This window comes from Myripristis murdjan, chromosome 11 (genome assembly GCF_902150065.1).
Source record: "Myripristis murdjan chromosome 11, fMyrMur1.1, whole genome shotgun sequence".
NCBI lineage: Eukaryota > Metazoa > Chordata > Actinopteri > Holocentriformes > Holocentridae > Myripristis > Myripristis murdjan.
In genome coordinates this window covers 9,250,278-9,270,953 of record NC_043990.1, presented here as the reverse complement: position 1 = coordinate 9,270,953, position 20,676 = coordinate 9,250,278, and the positions used below count along the sequence as shown (strand labels likewise).

At 41.8% G+C, this 20,676-nt stretch overlaps 1 protein-coding gene across 2 annotated transcripts; it reads left to right on the top strand.

Moving 5' to 3' along the window:
• Positions 1 to 1,936: 1,936 nt before the first annotated feature.
• eloa (elongin A) lies at positions 1,937 to 19,969 on the top strand. 2 transcript variants are annotated; one of them, XM_030064218.1, is made up of 12 exons: positions 1,937 to 2,290; positions 4,940 to 4,996; positions 5,701 to 5,813; positions 6,684 to 7,276; positions 8,869 to 9,209; positions 9,796 to 9,907; positions 10,398 to 10,550; positions 12,205 to 12,302; positions 13,110 to 13,290; positions 14,263 to 14,392; positions 15,239 to 15,394; positions 18,666 to 19,969. In XM_030064218.1, the coding sequence occupies exons 1-12, from the start codon at positions 2,219 to 2,221 to the stop codon at positions 18,730 to 18,732; spliced, it is 2,073 nt and encodes a 690-aa protein (XP_029920078.1). In that variant the 5' UTR covers positions 1,937 to 2,218; the 3' UTR covers positions 18,733 to 19,969. The 2 variants fall into 2 exon arrangements, with proteins under 2 accessions (XP_029920078.1, XP_029920079.1); XM_030064219.1 differs by having other exon boundaries at positions 1,938 to 2,290; positions 15,239 to 15,390.
• The last annotated feature ends 707 nt before the right edge of the window (positions 19,970 to 20,676 follow it).

The following is a 20,676-nucleotide window of genomic DNA, read 5'->3' as shown; positions in this document are numbered from 1 at the left end:
GATACAATAAATAGCAGTGGTTTTCAAGGTGTGGTCATGGGGCCAGCAAGGGGCCCTCAGGAGCTTCCATGAGGTCCTCAGCAAAATGAGGAATAACTATCATTTAATTCACTAGAAACTGTTATGATGCAAGTGCATGCATAAATTAAAAAAAAAAAAAAAAAAGTTTTAATCTCACCATTTAAAAAGTTTGACATCGGAACAATCTCAGCCTCGGCACAAATGAAACAATATCTTTTGCTATCAGCCTGATGAAAGTCAAATCAGCCTGGAGGTTTGAAATCGTCCCTCGCTGCCATGCAGTAGAAATCAGATTTTTACCTCTTTCTCTGTCTCTTCGCTCCTCTTCCCTTCCTTGGCTTTCTCAGTTTCTCACTTCAGGCTTTCTTTCTTTCTTTCTTTCACTTTGTTGATTTTCTCTCGCAGGTCGCTCTCTGCTCCTCTTCGCTCTGTCCCTCCGTCCTCTGTCTGTCTGCCACAGTGCTCTGTGTGTGTGGGGGTGTGTGTGTGTGTCGGTGTTTGAGGGGAAACCAGGGGTCCCAAACCAGGACTGTGACACATGACTCCCCCTCCTCCCCCCTCCCACTTCCCCTCCAACCCCCACCCTGCCCTCCTCCCTGAGCCCACAGCCACCCACCTACATTTCCAAATACAGGCACCCCTCGGCTCCCTCCCCTCCAAAAATATCCCATAAGAAGACTCCTCACCCCCTCCAACACACACACACACACACACACACACACACACACACACACACACACACACACACACACACACACACACACACACACACACTCCTGACCCTGTGGACCCTGGGCTTGACTTGCCTCCATTAGGCTGTGCTAAAGTCCCTTTTCATGCCAGCTGTGTGACCTTAGATACAATTTCTATTTTATCATTGTATTCACTGTCAATCACTTTTTTAAATCAGCTCCAATGGCTGTAATTTCATTTGATTTTATCACTGGTTTTGTTCAGTTTTTATGGCTGAATATGCTTTAAACTTGTTTTATTTTGTTCCGATGTCTTCATAAGTAAACTAATTTAGGACTTATGACTTTTTTTTGAATGATTGTCTCACTCTGTAAGCTTCCATACTGCGTGTGTTTTCATCTGAGGTGTGAAAACTCACTGCTAAATGTCTGTAAGACTGTGGAGTCCATGGAAAGATGGAAAAAATAGCTTTTCTTGGTTGTTCTTTATTTTATTGTTTTAATGCAGGTACAGAAGAGTAAGTATGTAGACAGAGCACTGCTGTAAAAGACAGTGTAGATGAATGAATGAATGAACACATAAATAAATAAAAATGAGCACATATCTATTGTATATATATACATATCATATTCAAGAGATATTGTGCATAATTATTTAATTATACATCTATGTTTTTCAAGGTGAAAGGTTTATTGATATTCTATAGATACATTTAGTGTATTTTATTTTTATTCATCTTACAGGGTATGCCAAGGTTTTTCTTTTTCCTCATATTCTTTGCATTGATCCACATTATTTATTTTGTTACTTGTGTTTAATAATTCTTCTAAGGATATATTTCTTTTCTAGTGTTGAGAGATATATTTTATGTAGTCTACAATCATTCCTGGGCAATATCTGGACAACCTGGAAGACAAGAATTTACCACTTTGAGATCAATAAAGAACATCTATCTATGTGTCCGTCTGAGAACCACAGTCACAGAGTACCTACTACTATTGATATTTTATTTATTTATTCATTTAATTTTATTCAGTGATTTCTTCATGAGGGCAGACACAAAAGTATTGCCAGGTTACACAGAAACAGTGAGTAATGCCATATTTCAATAACAGGTGTTTTCATTTGTTATTGTTTATTTGTTCCAAAGTAGTTGCTGAATATTATAAATAAAGGCCTTTATGCTTCGTGACGTATGAAAACAGCGTCTGGTTTGTGCGCCGTCAGCAGCTCCGTGACGTAGTTCCGTCAGTCCGTGCGTCTGTCAGCTGCGGGACTCTCTCCTTATTGCGTGTCATTTTACTGTGGACTTCAGCTTCGTGTTGAATTGTCTCTAGCCGCGGCACATTTTAACCACATATTTCTCATTTTTAATCGTTGTTTATGAATTAAAACGCCCTCCGCCGGCTGTAGCGGGCAGCAGCTACAGGCGGAACCTTTTTTTCGGCCTCTTCACTGACGATGCGGTAGTTTCCGGCCGGACGACAGGGCAGCAGCAGTAACCATGGCGGAGGAGCTGCTGGAAACAGTGGAGAGACTTCAGTCCCGGCTCCTGGACAGTCAGGAGCCAAGAAAGGTAACGATCGCTCAGGCCGGGGTGGACAGATGGGAGATTTAACACCGTCTGCTCCCCGAAACGAGACGCTTTTCTCCGCGGCCCTGGTTTTCGTGGCCGCGGCAGTTCCCTGAAAGTCGCAACGGTTTTTTAACAATGCCTTCAAGTGCTGCTCCGGGGCTCCAAAATCACACACTCCTAGTCGTAAATAAGATTTGTCAAGCGCTCAAGCTGCTGTTTGGTAGTGAATAATAACGAGAGGAGTCCTGTCACTACAGTAGATTTGACGTGAGAGCTGTTTTACTGTGAAAATAGCGGTAGCCCTACTTATGTGCTTTGTTTTGTAGTGGCAGACTGAAAAAGGAGAAGCCAAATTGTGCAATAGTTTCCCCTAAGACAGTGAAGCCGTTAACATGCGACGTTTTTAACTGATTTCAGTAACATGACAAATATTAGTTAGTGATAGTAAATCAGGTTTAGCCTACATCACTTCGGCATTAGCAGTTCGCATGGTTTTCACATCCTCTCTGTCTATTAAAACATCACTTCTCGGCACCACCTGTCATTGTAGGAAATTGAGACTTAATAACTAACACAGTCGATCATCATTATCGCAGTAACATTAGAATTTATTTGTTTTTTTTAGGGTGGTTCATTCATGTTGACGCGCATGCTCGTGTCTAACCTAACTGCAGTATTTCCGACGGCACTTGGAGGCAGCATCTGCTCACGTCACGACAATGAAGGGGCTTTAACTTGTGTTATAATGTATCTACACAGTGCGCGCTTGAACGCCTTGTTTACACCTGTCCACTTCTTGTAAACACCGTGCACACAATACATAAACACCAGCAGCAACAACAACAATAACAACAACAACAACAACAGTGTCTGCCCTCCAACTAAACTCAGTGTTAGCTTTGCTGTTAGCCACCGTGCTAACGTGAGTACACAAAGTAACGCCAACCAGGCCTCTTGAATGGTACATTAATTTAATTTATTTTACCTAAAGTACAGGTTCACATTATTCCACTTAACCCTCCTTTTTATCTTTGGGCTCCATTTGACCCCATTCAGTGTTTAACGCCTCTAAATTCACGATTAGCGTCATGTTTTGCTTCATATTTAACGATTTCTCCTAATTTAACGGGGACAAAAGGGTAAACATAAAATTGACATGATGATATGTTTTCAGTATCCACATTTAGGACACACTGGTGTTACTTTGAGGTTAATTTGACACCACGAGACATATAAGAAATATCAACATTTTACATTTTAAGTTATTTTTGATTGATGAACTAGAACATACCACTTATAATGTTCCAGAAACCTCCCTCTGCTTTATGACCCTCACCAAACATAATGTGAGAACCACTAAGAGTTCATGTGACATTTGGGAGGAGGAAAAAAAAAACATGATTTCAACAAGAGCTTTGATGTATAAACAGTTTAAGTGGGGTGTCATGTTTTATTTAGGACTATTTAGACAGTCAACAAGACACATAAAGTAGCTGACACATGAACTTGGTTAACAGCTTTATTATAATCATTTCCTGGAGGTTTAAATCACTGCGGTGAAACTGACCCCAATTGATAGAAAATGTTAGTAAATACGAAGGAAACAGGAGGGTTAGAATTAAGGGACAGATGAAAGACATGTAGCTTCACAAGACCGCCGCCTTGTTTACTTTGTCTTTTCACCGCTGATTGGTTTTCATTGTGCCCTCTTGACTCAAAACCACTGAGAAAACTGACGAGTGGTCATTCTTGTTTCACCTGACTGACGTGAGCTCAGTGATGTTTCAGGACAGAGGACGGCCACCTGAGGCTTTAGGCCACAACCTCAGTCCCCTCCTGATGCAGGACGGTGCACAGTCTGAACTTTTCTGCACCGCGTTTGAATCACTTTCACAGCAGCATCACATTTGGCAGCGGTTTCCAGCCCTGTGTGTGTGTGTGTGTGTGTGTGTGTGCATTAGACCATAGCCCCCCTCACTGAAGTCAGCGTCACCACAATCATCACAATATGGGTTACAAGCCAAAAGACATAAAAAAAATTCCAACTAATGTATGTAAGGTGATGTTACGCAAAACATTTAATTACTTAGGGGTTTCCTTAAAATGTTCCATACCTAATTTTGTGGGAGATTTTCAATAAAATTTGCGTATCATCGGTGTCGAGTATAGAATTGTTTATCACAGTGTAATCACGTCACTGAGATATGGTTCCACTGAAACACAATAAACAATCATATTTTTTACTGTAGTATTTAACATGTAGCCTAGGTATTTACCATCCTTAATTTTAGATTTTCTAACTTTAATTCTTTAACATTGACAAGCTGAAATAATACTCATAATAATTATTGCTGTTGTCACACATCATCTTGTGCTGTTGTCTATTTACATTTATTATAAGCATCTCTGACTAAGTTATAGGACATTCTTGATTCTGTAAATTGTCTGTTTCTTGTGCCTGTAAATGCATCGCTGTGTCTCTCATTGCCGCCGCTCTGTTCTTGTGAAGATCAGCGAAACAGAGATGGCGACTGATTTGCAGAGATTTAAGACTTGGATATCACTGGATAAATGATTGTTGCATCCCTAAAAAACCTGGCTACTCTTCAAAATGATCAACAGAGTTTTTTTTTTCTCTTTCTCACGCAGCTACTGAAGACTCTCAGAAGACTCGGGGAGCTTCCCATGACTGTGGACATACTTGTGGTGAGGATCTGTAGATTCTGTTTCTCCAGGCTTAGCGTACACTCTCGCTTGCTTTCCAAAGCAGATTCTCCATCAGCACTTGGGACGTCACAAATCTCAACACCAGCATTTTGGTCGATTTCAGCGGCAGGGAAATTCCTTTATTCTTGACATCTGATTTGACACCACAGCAAAAACACAACTTGCATCCAGCTCACACTTCTTTCTTTGAAACCTTGGTATAAACAAGGTTAACCACAGCAAGTAAAACCACAACTTTGAGTTACAAGTGCAACATCAGCCTTTAGTCTCCGAGTAGATCAAAAAGTAAAACCTCAAGTATTTCAGGCTCATACTGACATTAGAACAACAGCACTCAGTTACAGAATGAGGGTTCAAGTCTTGTTTATGCTACGGCCACAAAAAACATTCAAACTGCTTATCGTTTTCGTCAAAATTTTGGTGTTGACTTGGCACCTAAGTATTGATTCTTGTGACATCCCCAGCCAGTAGTGTGAGGCAGGTCTTCGCTGAAAAAGACGCTGTGATTCATGGGAATAATCAGCAATAATCAGCAAATAATCAGCAAACGTGAATCATATGGAGAAAATGTCAACCACACTTCATTTGTTCTGTGCCAACAGTAAAACAGACTTGACCCCTGCAACATTTTAACCTGCCGTAACAAGTCGTCCATGCATTAATTTTCCTTTACTGATTTGCAGGAAACTGGAGTGGGGAAGACTGTGAATTCTTTTAGGAAGCATGAATTAGCTGGCGAGGCAGCGAAGAGCCTCGTAGCGAAGTGGAAGAAACTGGTTCCTCAGTCTGCAGACAGGTAGCACACATTTACATTAAAGCCATTTATCTTCTGCTTTTACCCAAAGTAACCTCCAGTGAGTGCAAATGCCTCGACCGCCAACGTTACACGCAAACAACAGAGTGCAGCAGTCCGTGCTTCATGGTAAAATAAATGAGAACACACAGCCTGTTGCCTGGATCTCCCTAATCTGCTCATTGTACAGTGAGAAACAAAAAAATTTGACTTTTAAAACCACAATGCCACAAACACCTCTATGGATGCTTTTTTCCCAAGAATTCAGACAGTTCTGTCATTAGTGTCGGGTAGAGGTGAAACGATCCATCGATCTGGATGGATATATACTGATCAATCATATAATTGACACTAAGTGAAAATATCAATCCATATCATCTTAGAGATGCACCTTTATTTTGAAACTCCCATGGCAGGTTTGTGTCACCATTTAAAGCACACCACCTTACTAAACATTCAAACAGTGCCAGGCAGATACTGGAAGCCGCGGCCGTCAGCCAAGACAACGATAATAAGGATATCTGCTCCCCTCCCTGGAATAAACCAGCAGTGTGGAAATATTTTAGATTTCAGAGGAAAGACCGGTCAACTGGCAAATCACATGCAAACATTTTATATGACGAGATAAAATATTCAGGAAACATGACGAACATGACCAAGCATCTAAAACAGAAACAAAGACCTGGAATGTAACTGATTGTGTTAAATGGGCATAATGGTATCATTTCATATCAATTATAGGCCCCTAAATAGAATCGAATCAAAACCGCACTGTGTGATATCATTGTCCAAAGAGTCGCTATAACATCATATTGTGATGAAACTTGTATGTGCACACATGCTGATTCACTGCTGCCGCTCTCCCTGCCACAGACCCAGCAACAGCCATGCCAAAGAGGCGCCGCGGTCACACACACACTCTCGAGGCTCGGAGGTGAGCGGAGGGGCCGGCAAACGCACTCGCGAGCTTTCTCCTGTGGAAGAGCCTTCCTACATGGAGGTGGACGAGGAGATGATGGAGGAGAGGGGCTACCACACCAACTACTCCCCGTCGCCCCCACAGCACCGGCAGTACAGCCCCCAGCAGGAGAGGGGCTACCAGTCGGAGGAGTACGAGAGCCCCGAACCGGAACCGGAGCCGGAGCCGGAGCCAGAGCCGGAGCCCAGCCCCCCTCCTCGCAAACAGATCCACCACGCCAAGACGCACAAAGAGCCCAACAAGAACCACCACCACAGCTCCCACGGGGACCGAAACAGGGACAGGGACGAGGAGCGGCGGCAACGCCACGCACAGACAAACAGTGATCGAGGAGGAGGAGGAGAGGGAGGAGGAGGAGGGAAGAAGCGCAGTGCAGACAGAGAGCCACAGCAGAGTCCAGCGCACAAGGCCTCCAAGCACAGCCGGCAGTCGAGCACACATGACGGAAAGAGGGAGAAGGAGGAGAAGAAGAAAACAGCAAGTGATGGTGAGTGAGCTCCACTCTTCTGTGTGTGTGTGTGTGTGTGTGTGTGTGTGTGTGTGTGTGTGTGTGTTCATACTCAGACAGGAACAAAAAGACACTCAGATCACAGAACCTTAGTGATATCATGTCAAGTTTATTTGTAGAGCCCTAAAATCACTTTTAATAAATGAAAATGACAATTATGGACAAAATTTCATACTTGGATATTTTTGCCAAATACTTGGAGAGATACGCTATAGAGATACAATATACAAAATGACTGTGGGTTCACTGTTATTGGAAAGTATCGCGGTGAAAATTGAGCATTCCTCAAAAAAAAACAACAACAGCATAATAATATCAAATAAACGTAGAAAATGCAGATACTTGATAAGTTCTTTCTTGCTTAGAACAGATCAGTCACTGTCGTACGCTAACCCTAACTTTTATTTGATATCGTCCATATCATTGCATATGTTCATATATAGATAATGATATGGTAACAACAGAGCTATCAGCCCTACTGAGTGAGGACACAGAAAAATGTCCATGAAAACCTCATCAGGAAAAAGAAAAGAAAAAAGAAACATGAAAGCGTTTTGAAAAGTGACTCCTGCCTTGACGGTCAGGTGTGCTAAGGGTGCTGAGAGTGGACAAACCACAAACTACTGCATGCAGGTACGGGGTCATTCTTCCTCAGTGGTGTCAGGTGCTGTGGTCACATCAGTCCCATGTAAAAAAATATAAATACGTTTGTCCATCTTCAAGCTGCACAAGGCGAGATTTTTGTATACGGACATAACTTCTCTAAATTGTCCCATCTTCCCCTGGGACCTCATGGGTCTGCGTTATTTGCCCAAATTAAATTCTGTTGCTGAGTTTATCTGCACACAGAAAGTGACTCATCAAAACTTTAAGGGACACAAAAAGTGTCCAAACAGCAGTGAGCGAGTGTTTGTGTTTCAACCCTGTCAGCTTTTGATAATAATTTTGAACATGAACTAGAAAAACTGGACTGGAGATTTAGGCAGAAATTAGGAGTGAGGAAAAAATCGATTCATTTATAAATCAAGGTTTTTTTGTTTATTGTTTTTTTTTTTTTTTTTTTTCACCATGACTCAAAATCAATACTTTGTCCTTACTTCAGACATATTTTTTTTTAGTCAAGGTTGAAAAAAAAAAAAAAAAACATTTGCAACAGATGGCCTGCAATAAATGTAAAAGTAAATTTGACTGATGTGCTCCTCATGTACGTCTTTGGAAGTGTGACTCAGCTGTTTTCTGTAGTGCAGTGTTAAAAAAAAAAAGTCATCCAAACTCACACAGTGGTGTAATATTGAATATACTGAGTTGACTTTTAATTAGCAGCAACTCAAAGTGTTTTGCAATTGAGAGTAAATCTTATTGGATCTCGGTCTTTTATTTAATCTTGATAATTACAGAATCACACCACACACTGAATCAGTACTCGAGCATCATGACCTGTATCGTACCAGACGTCCCTGCTGATTCCCGGCCCCAGTAGACATGGAATGAGATTTTCTTTGATGCTCTAAAATAAAACACAGCGTCTCATGGGTTTCTGCGTCCTGTAACGTTTTCCTGTGTGTAACCAGGGCGACCACGGGTGGCCAAGGACATGCCAAACGAGGAGGAGGAAGACGAGTTTGAGGCTCCCACCATGTCCTTCGAGTCCTTTCTCACGTACGACGCCCCGACTTCTGTCAAGAAGAAGAAGAAGCCATCGTCCTCATCCTCACACAGCCGGCCGTCTCACCCCGCCTCCACCACCACGTCGTCGTCGTCGTCGCATCGCACACGTACCCCTCCGCCTGCGGCCTCCTCTTCTTCCTCTTCCTCCAAAGCTAGCAAGTCCAATGGAACCAAAAGCACCAAGAGGTCCGAGTCGGGGTCCTCGTCGGGGGCAGCTGCCCCGGCGCCGGAGAAACGCAGGAGGGTAAGAGCTGCAGTGGAGCGGCGGCCGTTTTTAACAGGATGGACTTTGGGAAGGCAGTTGTGACTTTAGCTACAAATTAAATGTTTCAGTTAACAGGGACAACCAGGACAGGCAGTATTCATGAAGCATCTAGTCAGCCTGTTTTTTTTTTGTTTGTTTTTTTTTCTTTCCTTGATCCAAAACTCTGCTATTATCTGGTGGAATTTTTGCCTTGTTTCCTAGCAACAGCAGCTCACTGAACACTCTAACAGGAAGTAGGTTGAGCGGTGGGGACCTTGAAGATTTCAAAGGCTACTTTTAAGATGAGAGTCCCTGAGTATAACTGAGAGTTAAACCAATATGATCTGTAACCCCGTGCAGCACAGCTTGAGACCCTGAAGTTTTCACACACGCTTTTATTTCATTATCTTGTTTTTTTTTTGTTTTGTTTTCTTTTCTTTTCCTGCTCCATAATGCCGATCCTAACTCATGTTGTGTACTTTTGTCTTGAATTTATTGTTGTTTTATTTGTCTACAAAGCGCTTTTCTTTGCAAAGGTCAGTGCAAATCATGCTCATTACTCTAAATGTATTATTGGTCTGTGCAGGTGGTTGAGGCCGTTCCGACTCTTACTGATATCCCTCTGCCGGCGATTCAGCCCAATTATCGACCTCTGCCCTCCATCGACTTCACACCACTGTCCCCTCAGAGACGGAAAGGTACTGCCCCTAAAGGAGTAGCTTGCCCCAAAGTGAAAAGTCATTGCCTGCTTCTACCAATGCCTTTTGAAAATAAACACAGCTCCCTGATTATTGGAAGTCAAAAGTGAATTTTACCCGCTTCAGAAAGCTTAAAATGTTTGTCAGACGACTCCAAACAGCTTGTGAAGCACAAGCCAAGCAATTTGTAACCCAAAAATTGCAATATGTGTCAAAGAACCTGATATTTACTACGTCATCTCCTATATTTTCCTCAGTGACAATGCTCTGCTCTGTTTTGTCTTCTACCAGAGATATATGAGTAGGTAATGACTAACCTTTCATTTTGGGGGTAATTATTCTTTTACAGCTCGCTAGTTCCTTTTGCACCGGTTGATACTCGGTATACTTGGGTGTGTTAAATGTCAAAATGTAGGCCAGACATATGGGGACAGGTGCATTTAGTCATTTATGCAAACCGCTCTCTCCCTCCCTGCTGCTTTGTCCTCAGTTCCTGTGTCCAACGACGAAGAGGACGCAGGTTTCACGGGGAAGCGGTTCAACTCTAAGATGGTGGTGTACTCGGGATCCAAGACGGCCTACCTGCCCAAGATGATGACCCTGTACGAGCAGTGCATCCGCGTGCTGCAGAACAACATCGACTGTGAGTGGAGCGGTTACATAACCTCTCTCTCACACACACACACACACTCTTACTCTCTCTCACACACACAGTATGACCATGTCTTCCCTGGTTTCCTTTTTCTAATCTGAATTTTATCATCTGAGCTTTTGGCGCAAGGGCTGGTTGCATGGGCGTTAATTTTTAGGCTAAAATTAGTCTGTTATTTACAATTATAAAATGGTGAGTAATGATTATTTGGGTTTGTTTTTTGTTTTTTTCCATCCTCAAATTAAAGTCAAAGTGGCAATATTGGTGAATATAGCCATTATTTAGATGACTGAATAAATTTCTTTACGTCTAGTAGATAACAGAGGGTTTTGTTGTCCTTTCCAACACAGTAACCTGACTCTGTTTTTCATTTAGTGGATACAGAGGGTGTAACCTAATCCCTTTCTGCAGTAGATGCTTCACCCTTGGAGCTCTGAATGAAGCAAAGTGCTTTCAGATGCTTTTGGCCGGTTATATTTGAGCTGTCATTGCCTATTCATGGTCTTATTGTATGTAGAAACAAATGTTATTACTGCAGTGGCCTATATTTTGCGAGATGGATGTGTGTTTTATGTCCTATATGAGATCATTATATACAGACACTTGCACGCGTTTGAATCTCAGCTCATGCAGTCGCAGTCACTTGTACTTCCACAGTGTTATAGTGTTAATTATACGGGATCTCCTGTTTTCACATCACTTGCTACTATTTTTCTTGTCTCCTTTCTCTGTATATATATTTTTTAAATAGTGTAATCATATAACTTGGCGTTCTTCAAGCACTACAGTCAAATATTGCTGTGCAGCCATATTTAACCATATGTGTATAGAGGTTAAATTTATAATAACCAAGCTAGAAAAGGAGAAATAATTGAAAAAAATTGTATTGTTGGACATAAATGACAATTCTGTAAAGCTGAAATGTGAATAGTTTCCTAGGGTAGATTTGTTTACAAATGCAGTTTATTGCATTACTGAGTGGTTTGCTAATTAAAAGTCACCTCTTTGTTTTAATTACTGCAGATTCATCAACTAATATACAGAGAAAACGTGCTAATAGCCAGACAGTGATAATGAACTGATCAGAAATTATTATTGTTATTAGTTCGGTAACATGTTAACATTAACTAAACACAAAAGCAGATGAGATCAGTGGTGACAGGATCAGGTCCAGGAAGCAGTTAGTAAAGAAATGAACGATATCTAATCAGTTTTGTTGATCGTGCCTGGTTTTATATTTAGAAACTCAGCAGTTGTTGTCCAAGAAACGAGGAGCTCCGGTGTGGCTGCCAAAGGGTGTGTTTTACTCACCAGAAAGTTCTCTGTTTGCAAATAGTTCTAATGTTTTTTTTTTGGGGTTTTTTTGTATATTAATTTATGTTTGTTTTTTTTTTTAGTCTACCAGATGTGCAGGCAATATTTGGTAACTCAGTGATCAATTGAAACAGTGGACAATGACAAGAAAGTGTTTGAAAGAGTTTAATCTTCGTTGGTGTGATCAATTCTTGATCACTGTTATGCTGATTGCCATGGTAACCCCCTCCCACCTGGCGCTCGAAGCAGGTGAAAACAGTTTCCATGAAAGGGAACGGGGCGGGGTAACGAGTCACTGTTAAAGACCCTCTGTGCTCTGTTGTTGTTTCAGCCATTGACGAGGTCGGGGGAGTCCCGTTCGAGATCCTGGAGCCGGTTCTGGAGCGATGCACTCCAGAGCAGCTGTACCGCATCGAGCAGTGCAATCAGGTAAAACACACACACACACACACACACACACACACACACAGTGCAATGACCTCCTAAAATCTTCTGCATTGGCTGTTTGTGTTGTACTGCAGAGAAAAACAACATCATTGCCCACAAAGGCCTTGTATTTCAGAAAACGACTTTGCACATATGTGTTTTTGCAGTGTCGTCTGTGTGCTGGTTCATCTCCAAATGACAGCACATTTTTCTGTGTTGAACTCCACCCTAATTGTATTCCTCGAGGACAATAACGTTTATCCCCAACCACGAAATTAACCAAGATCATTCTACATTAAAGTGCCTGTGGTTAGGGCGTCTCATTGGCTCAGGTGTCTAAGGCTCATGTTGTGTTACGGTTGTGTTTTTGGTTCAAATCCAGTCTAGCACATTTGGCGCATGTCATCCTCCCTCCTCCCTTGAATTTTCCTGTCTCTGTGCAGTTCAGTCTGTCCAGTAATGGCATAAATTTAAAAAGCGTGCTGCTGGTCCAGTCAGTACTAGATGGCGCCAGTGAACACCGAAGTGAATCTGATCTTTTTCTGGCCTTGAAAAGTTTGGCAATTTCACACAAAATATTGAAAATGGCTACTACTTTACATTGTGAGGGATCTCGAGTGATAGCATAGCGGCTGATATGTAGATGGTGATGCTGCCAGGCCACTAACGGCTGCTAAGGTCACATCACACAACAACAAAAATCTTAATGGAGAAAAAAGGATGGAAAAGCAACCGAATGACATGGAAACTGTGCAGGACGCATGACAGCATTCTTTTTTTTTTTGTTTGTTTGTCTTCCTCTTCCTTCAGTGCTTCACGGAGGAATCCGACGAGCTGTGGATGCGCCACTGCCAGCGCGACTTCAAGCGCGAGTCTCCTCAGGAGTACGAGTCGTGGCGGGAGATGTACCTGAGGCTGCACGACGAGCGAGAGGAGCGCCTGCGCATGCTCACCCAGAACATCAGCTCTGCACACGCCAACAAGCCCAAAGGTAGGAGAGCTGATGTTCCTTTCCCTTCTCCTATTTAGAGCGAGAGCCTGGATGTCAGATGTATGTAATGTGTGAGTCAAATGGTCTCGTTGTGTGCTCTGATGCAGTGAAGACAGGAAGTTATTTCCATTTCAATCCTCTCGGGGTACAAGTGTGAAAGCGCAATTGACTCAACATGTAATCTGCCAAAATTTTGTCTTTTTACATTTATTTTGGCAACATTTTTGGTCAGCAGTTCTCGTGGCTGTGATGATTTTGTGCTGCACTTCCCAGAGATCACTTCCCTTTTTATCCCAAACTTACTGTTGCTGCTGCTGGTACAATATAACACACACCGTTTCCTGTGGCGCAGAGGGTTTTTCCCAAGAAACATGCCAAGTGTTTAGAGCAGCAAGTGGAAACGTTTTTATGAACTGGCAGGATAGTGCAGTAGAGGGTAACAAAACATTGTCACCCTCTATTGCACTATCGATGATGATAACATCATTGATTTATGCAAAAAAAAAATTATCAGAATCAGAAATAGGTTATTGATCTGAAAGTGGAAACTGGGCCAGTTGCAGTTGCGCAAATTCTCATTTCTCAAAAGGCTATTTATAAGCATAGGTGAAATGATAAGAAACAGAAAAGAAATAAGAAATATAAATATGTGTGTTAGAAATTTGTTTAAAAAGGTGTGTGCATTGATCCAAATTGTAAAAAGGTATGTGCATAATGTACAAATATGTGCATTAATCCTACAAAAATATTACAACAATACATATACAATACACCATATATACACAGGGCATTGCACTATTGAATCATTAAGTCCTACAGGTTTAAGTTATTGCACATTAATTAAACAGTTAGATGGTGTTTATGGGTCCTTACTTTAAGGTGTCTTCATACCTTGCATGTTGTGAGCAGCAGCCGGTCAGCCCTGATCTCTGTGCTCCATCCTAAATGCTGACGTTGTGTTTGCGCCGGCAGGTCGGCAGGTCAAGATGGCGTACGTGAACTCGGTGGCCAAGCCTCCTCGTGACGTGCGCCGTCGGCAGGAGAAGTTCGGCACCACTAGCGGCTCGACGGCCAGCTCCACCATGGCTGCAGCTCCTATCAAGTCAGTACCTGCCACCTCACCTGCCACCCTGACTGGAAATAGGTTTTGAACTGTTGAGAGGGGTTAAACCTGGGAAATACAGGCACTTAAATTTACAAAAGTGTGAGGTTTATCTTTGTAATCATGTCAGCCCTGCCCAGCCTTTTCCTTTTAGCTTTGTGTCAGCTGGAAATCATTAAAGGGTTCATGTTTTCAAATCTCCTCCATATTTATTCATTAATGTCGGGCCTCATAAAGTGCTTGATTATTGTCATCCTGCTGCCTAAAAAATTTGCTTCTACTGAGCCCGTCACACACAATCTTGATTTAAGTCTTTATTTCAGTTAATACTTTCAGTTTTTCAGGCGAGAGATGTTTTCACTTAAGAGGCCGGTCATGTCGAACCAGGCAGGTTTCAAATCTGTTTAGGTGAAATCGGTGTTTTATTTCCAAAATATTCCTCAGTGACGTCATATTTAAGAACGAGCTGTTTTGATATGTTGTCTGTATATTAATATTATCAACACAGAGCACAGCGATGAGTGAATCTGAAATGAGTGGTTAAAAATGAGATATCCACCATTTGAGAAGAGCGACCCCTGCTGTTGCAAAATGAAGCTGGAAAAACATTTTTTAACAATGGCAGCATCATCGCTTGTAAAATGTAACATTTCCAAACGTAGAATTAACCTAAACTCTTAACACAGAGAATGAAAACACTGTGAACAGTCCACACTGTGAGGATCTGAATAAAGCCCATCATTTATTTTCTGTGGATCTACAGTCACTGGTGTAATTCAGTGTTTCAAAGCTTTTGAGTTTCTCTGAGATTCAGCTCACTTACTGACCTGCTCCTCTTTCTTTCAGAATAAGGCCGGTTGCTGCGCACAGCCTTGGCGAGCCCAGCTCCTCTTCCTCCTCTCACCACAGTCCTCCTCACAGCTCAGCCCGCCCCGCAGCACCCGGCGGAGGGGGGGGAGCAGGGGGACACAGCGCCCGGGACAAGCCACAGGTCAAAAGTAAGTGCTGACTGAGTGTGTGTGTGTGTGTGTGTGTGTGTGTGTGTGTGTGTGTGTGTGTGTACTCGTGTGCCATGTAGAGACCCTGTAAAAATGGCCCTCATCACCCCTCAGGTCCTGAATCATAGTTTACAAAGATGGAAAAAGAACGCCACTCTAAGAACTGAACCGACATTTATGTCGATTTGTATTGTATTCTATTTCCTATGCAAGACAGACAGATCGATAGATTTGATCTCAAATTGGTAAATTCCTGTGTTCCAGCAGCAGGTTGTCCAGGCATTGCACAGAAACAACAGCAGAATACACAAAACATACCTCTCAACACTAGGAGAGAGAAATATATATCTGTAGAAAAATTAAACACAACGAATAACAAAATAAATATAATGGATCAGTACGAAGAATATAAGAAAAAGAAAAAACTTTTAGTTTATTACGGCAACTGGGGCGGAGGAAAGACGTAATAATGACCAATGAAACTGCGTTTTCTGGTGATCAGGCAGAAAAGCAGTTTATATCGGGAATATTACTCCTTAAAATGATAGTCTATGCCTGGAAATAATCAAATCAAATAAAAAGGGCAGTCGGATCTTTTCCGAATAGGGATCAAGAATTCCACTCACAAAAACCACTCAACAACGAACGTGAATTTAACACACTTTATTCCTACACCTACTGATTATACACAACTAACTACGATAGGTGATATGCATATGATTACGACAGACAACACAAACAGACAAACAAACAATGAGGCATGTAATGAATGTCAAAAAGGGTAAGGAAACACGAAATGGATAAAAACAAACAGTGACTGAAATGTGGCACAAAATAGATATCGCATCAGTGCAAAATGAACCAATGTGTACCTAGAGAGTGAGCCAATTTGGAAACGCGGTGTGTACGCCAATAAATGTTAAAATACCGCACCAGAGTCTAAGCAAATAGAGGGTTAGGTTACTTGCTTGGCCTGGTGGAGATCTTGCCGGAGTTTCGAAGTTCGCGGCGTTGACGACGGAGGGCCAGCTGGTTGCAGCAGGAGACAGGAGAGGACAGCGGCGTGCGGAGCTGGAGCTAAGGCTCGGGATGGAACAGACGCTCGCTGGAATGGAGTCGCGCAGGAAAAACTCTGCGGGTGCGTTAGTTGAAGAAGCTCTCCCTGCGGAGGCTTTGCGATGAGAACCTCTCATGGTGTAAGCTCTTGGTGAGAAGCTCTGATGGTAAAAGCTCTCCCGGAGTAAGCTCTCATGGTGTAAGCTCTGATTCTCTCTCAGGTACACAGAGGTTTTAACCCCTTCAGCCTCTCCTCAGGCGGGAAAGTTTGGCCAATCAGATAACTCTCTGCTATCAGCAATTTTAGGAGGGACGCCCTTCGTCTCAAGTTGCTGACCAATCAGTGCTGCCTGAACGGGGGGGAATTCACAGACACGGAGTTGATTGCCCTGGGATGAAAGTATTCCTTTAACAGGTTTTCATATCATCCAACCTGTAAGAGGAATTTTGGAGATGACCTAAAAATTGACTTCACCTTATCCTGAGTAGCACAATGATACCAAACATGACATACAAAATCACAACATGGTCCCATCCACATCTGCCAATTCATTTAAGCAGATGTAATTCAGGCTTCTCCAACAAGCCTGATCCTTGTTACTGATTTGCTGAACGTTTGGTTACTCATATAGCTGCACAGTCCATTTAGAAAGTCCACCTTTTTAGTATGCAACAAAGCTCCTGAGGGATTCAGGATGTCCTTCGGGAAATCTCCCGGTTCTCCCGATGTACAGTCCGGGCCTGGTGTGAGTGTAGGTGTAGGTGGGGGTCTTTGTTCGCATTCCTTGTGTTTAGTGGGGGTCTTTACTCTCCTTATCAGGAGAGGATGCAAGACGGTTTAGGAATGTGACCTTCGACCTCTTGTACCTGCAAATCAAGGGTTGGTTGAGTCATTGAGACTGTTAGTCTCAATGGGGACTTTGAGTCTTTGAGGGGACTAGAACACAAATCCCTGACCCTTTGGTCACCTCGGTGAGGGGCAAATGTTCATTCAATGTGGTCGCTGGGTGAGAAACAGGATGCCTTTATTACCCTAAATCTGGCAAAGGTTGCTGTGGTCAAACGGCAGGTATGCCATTTGATGGTGTTTGTCTCCAAGCCTGGAAACCTGGATCCTACATAGAATAGATGCGTAAACACAATATATAATTTTTAGTGTTAACCAAACTAGGAAAAACAAAGTCTTTGCTTATGACAACAGTAAATATACACCCTGTTGACTTCTATATTGGAAAGAAGGGATGGTAAAAAAAAAAACAAAAAACAGTTTGTTATCCCATAAGGCCGAGCTGTGAATGATCTGCTCTGTCAGTTCCTCTGTGTTGATGCTCTGCTGCTCGGCTAAATTTGGGGCAAAAAACTGACAGATCCAAGCAGAGCTGAGGAATCTGTAAGCGTCTGTCAAAAACATCGTCCATCATCCTGTTCATGCTCAAGCTAGAAAAAATTAAGTTTACACTGAGGGGCTCCTTGGACAGATTTTACGCCCACTGGAGACCACTACTTAAATATGTTGAAAACCTCAGTCCTAGCGAAGTGACACCATAGAATTTAGGCTTTTGCCTACGGATGATGGTCGACCTGTCGTCTGCCCACCACACACACAGCCAGTTTCTCTGATTATTTATTTCATATAAGAATTGTCGGAGAAAAGCCAGACTCTCTTTCCTGTGAATTGTATCTTGTTTTGCTGTATTTCTCCTTTAAAAAAAAAAAAAAAAACGTCCATCAGGATGAACGGCCTCCAGTTTCCATTAAAAACAGGACAGGGAATCAGGTGCAAGAAATAGTCCAGCGTTTTCAGCGTGATTTTTTTAAATTTTTATTCTGATTATTATTATTATTTCGATTATGATTATAACAGTTTATTATTGTACAGTAAAGATCGTGCAACTGTGAGACATAACAATCACCAGCCAGAAACAAAAAGGGCAAAAACAAACATATATAAAAAAAAACATATATATAGTATACATGCACATATCCTGCATGCAAATTTACATGTAGACACAAGCATATTCACATCTGTACCTTCATATATGGATGGATGAAAAATAAAATTAGAAAGGAAAAAAAAATAGGACAGTGGTGCCTAGAGAGCTTTAATGTGTACAGCGTTATTTGGTGACAGGTAATCTAACAGTTCTCTCTCTCCTCTCTCTCTCTCTCTCTCTCTCTCTCTCTCTCTCTCTCTCTCTCTCTCTCTCTCTCTCCTTCAGAAATCGCCCCCATGATGGCCAAAACTATCAAAGCTTTCAAGAACAGATTCTCCCGCCGATAGTGTGAGAAGAAATGGGACTGAATGTATTTTATCACTTAAAACTTTCAACACCTTGGAAGATCTGTGTTTTTCCTTTTTTTTTCTTTTTTCTTTTTTTATTTAAGTACAGGAACTTGCACCCGGAGACTCTCGAACAGTAAACACACACACACACACACACACACACACACACACACACAGACCTTGGCAAAGTGAAACTGCTGACCTGGCCGGTGTATCATCGACATTTTTGTCATCCGGTGTTGAAGTTTTCAGGAGTGGAGAGAAACTAGCTGACACACACACACACACACACACACACACACACACACACACACACACACACACACACACACACCTGGATAATGTCGTCTATCTGTGGATTTTACATTGTATTTATATCAGTACGGTCAGTGGGTGTGACAGATGTGTCAGTTTTGAGTTTTTCAGGATGCCCTTCATATCATATGGTTTTTCACACTTTTTACACACACACACACACACACACACACACACACTGTTACTTGTTCCTCATCCCCATTCTCCACTATTCTCTGTGAAACCGCTTTAATTTCACAAGAATATTGATTTGTTACTGTCCAGTGCAACCAAATCAAACACTACATGAGGAAGCCCTTTGCACAAAATTAAGCATTTTATTTTATTTTATTTTATGTCATTTTATTCATTTTATTTTATTTTAAATTGTAGCGCATGTCAGCCGAGGCATCAGGACATGAACCGGTCTGGGTGATGAACTCAACATTTTTTTTTTTTTTTTTTTTAAACAAACGATGGATTGGACACACAGGCTTGTTTTTATTCCCTCTGCATTTTTTTAAAAGGAAAAAAAAAGTACAATGGGACTGAAAAGCGAATCGTAGGCTTGTTTTATCCCTCCTGTGCCGCCGTCAGTCCTGCTCTCCTCCTGCTGAACGTGTGCGTCCCTACTTTTATCTGCTTCACTGTGACAAACACCTGCAGTCCGGACTCAAGCGACTGTCTGCTGGACGAGCGAAGACAGAGAAAAAACCACAGAGATGTTGAGATGTAATAATAATGATAATAATAATAATAATAATAATAATAGGACCTCTGCAGCTTTGATCTACAATGCTGATGAGATGTATTTATTTTCAACCCTGGGGCGCCTGGCCCCCCAGAACTCGGGCCCTAAAGGAAGTAGATTCAAAATAGTAATTTTATTAGATTTTAATAAATGTTATATGGTCATTTTTAATAAAATCTGACTTTCTGCCCTGATGTGTGGTACAGAATCTCTTTTTTTGCTGTGGAAAATGAAACATAATGATATTAATAATAGATATGGTGTTGTGGTGGTACGATTGATTATTATAGTATTTATATCTGTTGATTGATTTGCGACAGCAGCGGCGTTTGGTGGCAAATGCTGCGAGCCAATCGGAGGTAACGTTTTTTTTTTTTCTTTGTGCGTGTCGTCCGATTGGCTCCGTGATGTTTTTGGCGTTTTCCTCATGTTTTATGGCGCAAAGTGGCCGCAATGATGCGCAACATTGTTTCCGGCTTTCCAGCGAGGCACAGCTGTCTCTTCAAAATAAGAGTACCAAACACTTACCTGATTTGCCATTTTAGGAGGTCAACAAATAAGAAGATATATTTCAAAACCAGAAATTTATCTTCATGTCTAGTTTGTCTTTTTTTTTTTTTTTTTTTTTTTTTTTTTTTTGTAATTTTTCATGTTTCAAGTGCTAGATAGCTGTCAGCCTCTAGTCCTGATCGGATAATCACACAAAGAAAACAACCCGAAAAAGGAAAATCATCATTTCATATCTGATAGACAGACAGACAGACAGACAGACAGACAGATAGATTGATTGAAACTTTATTGCTCCCGACGTTCATAATAAGAGCAATAAACTAATGTAGGATTACAATAATACAAGGGAATAAAAGCATTAAAAGAAAAAAACAAACCTAAAACAAAGCAG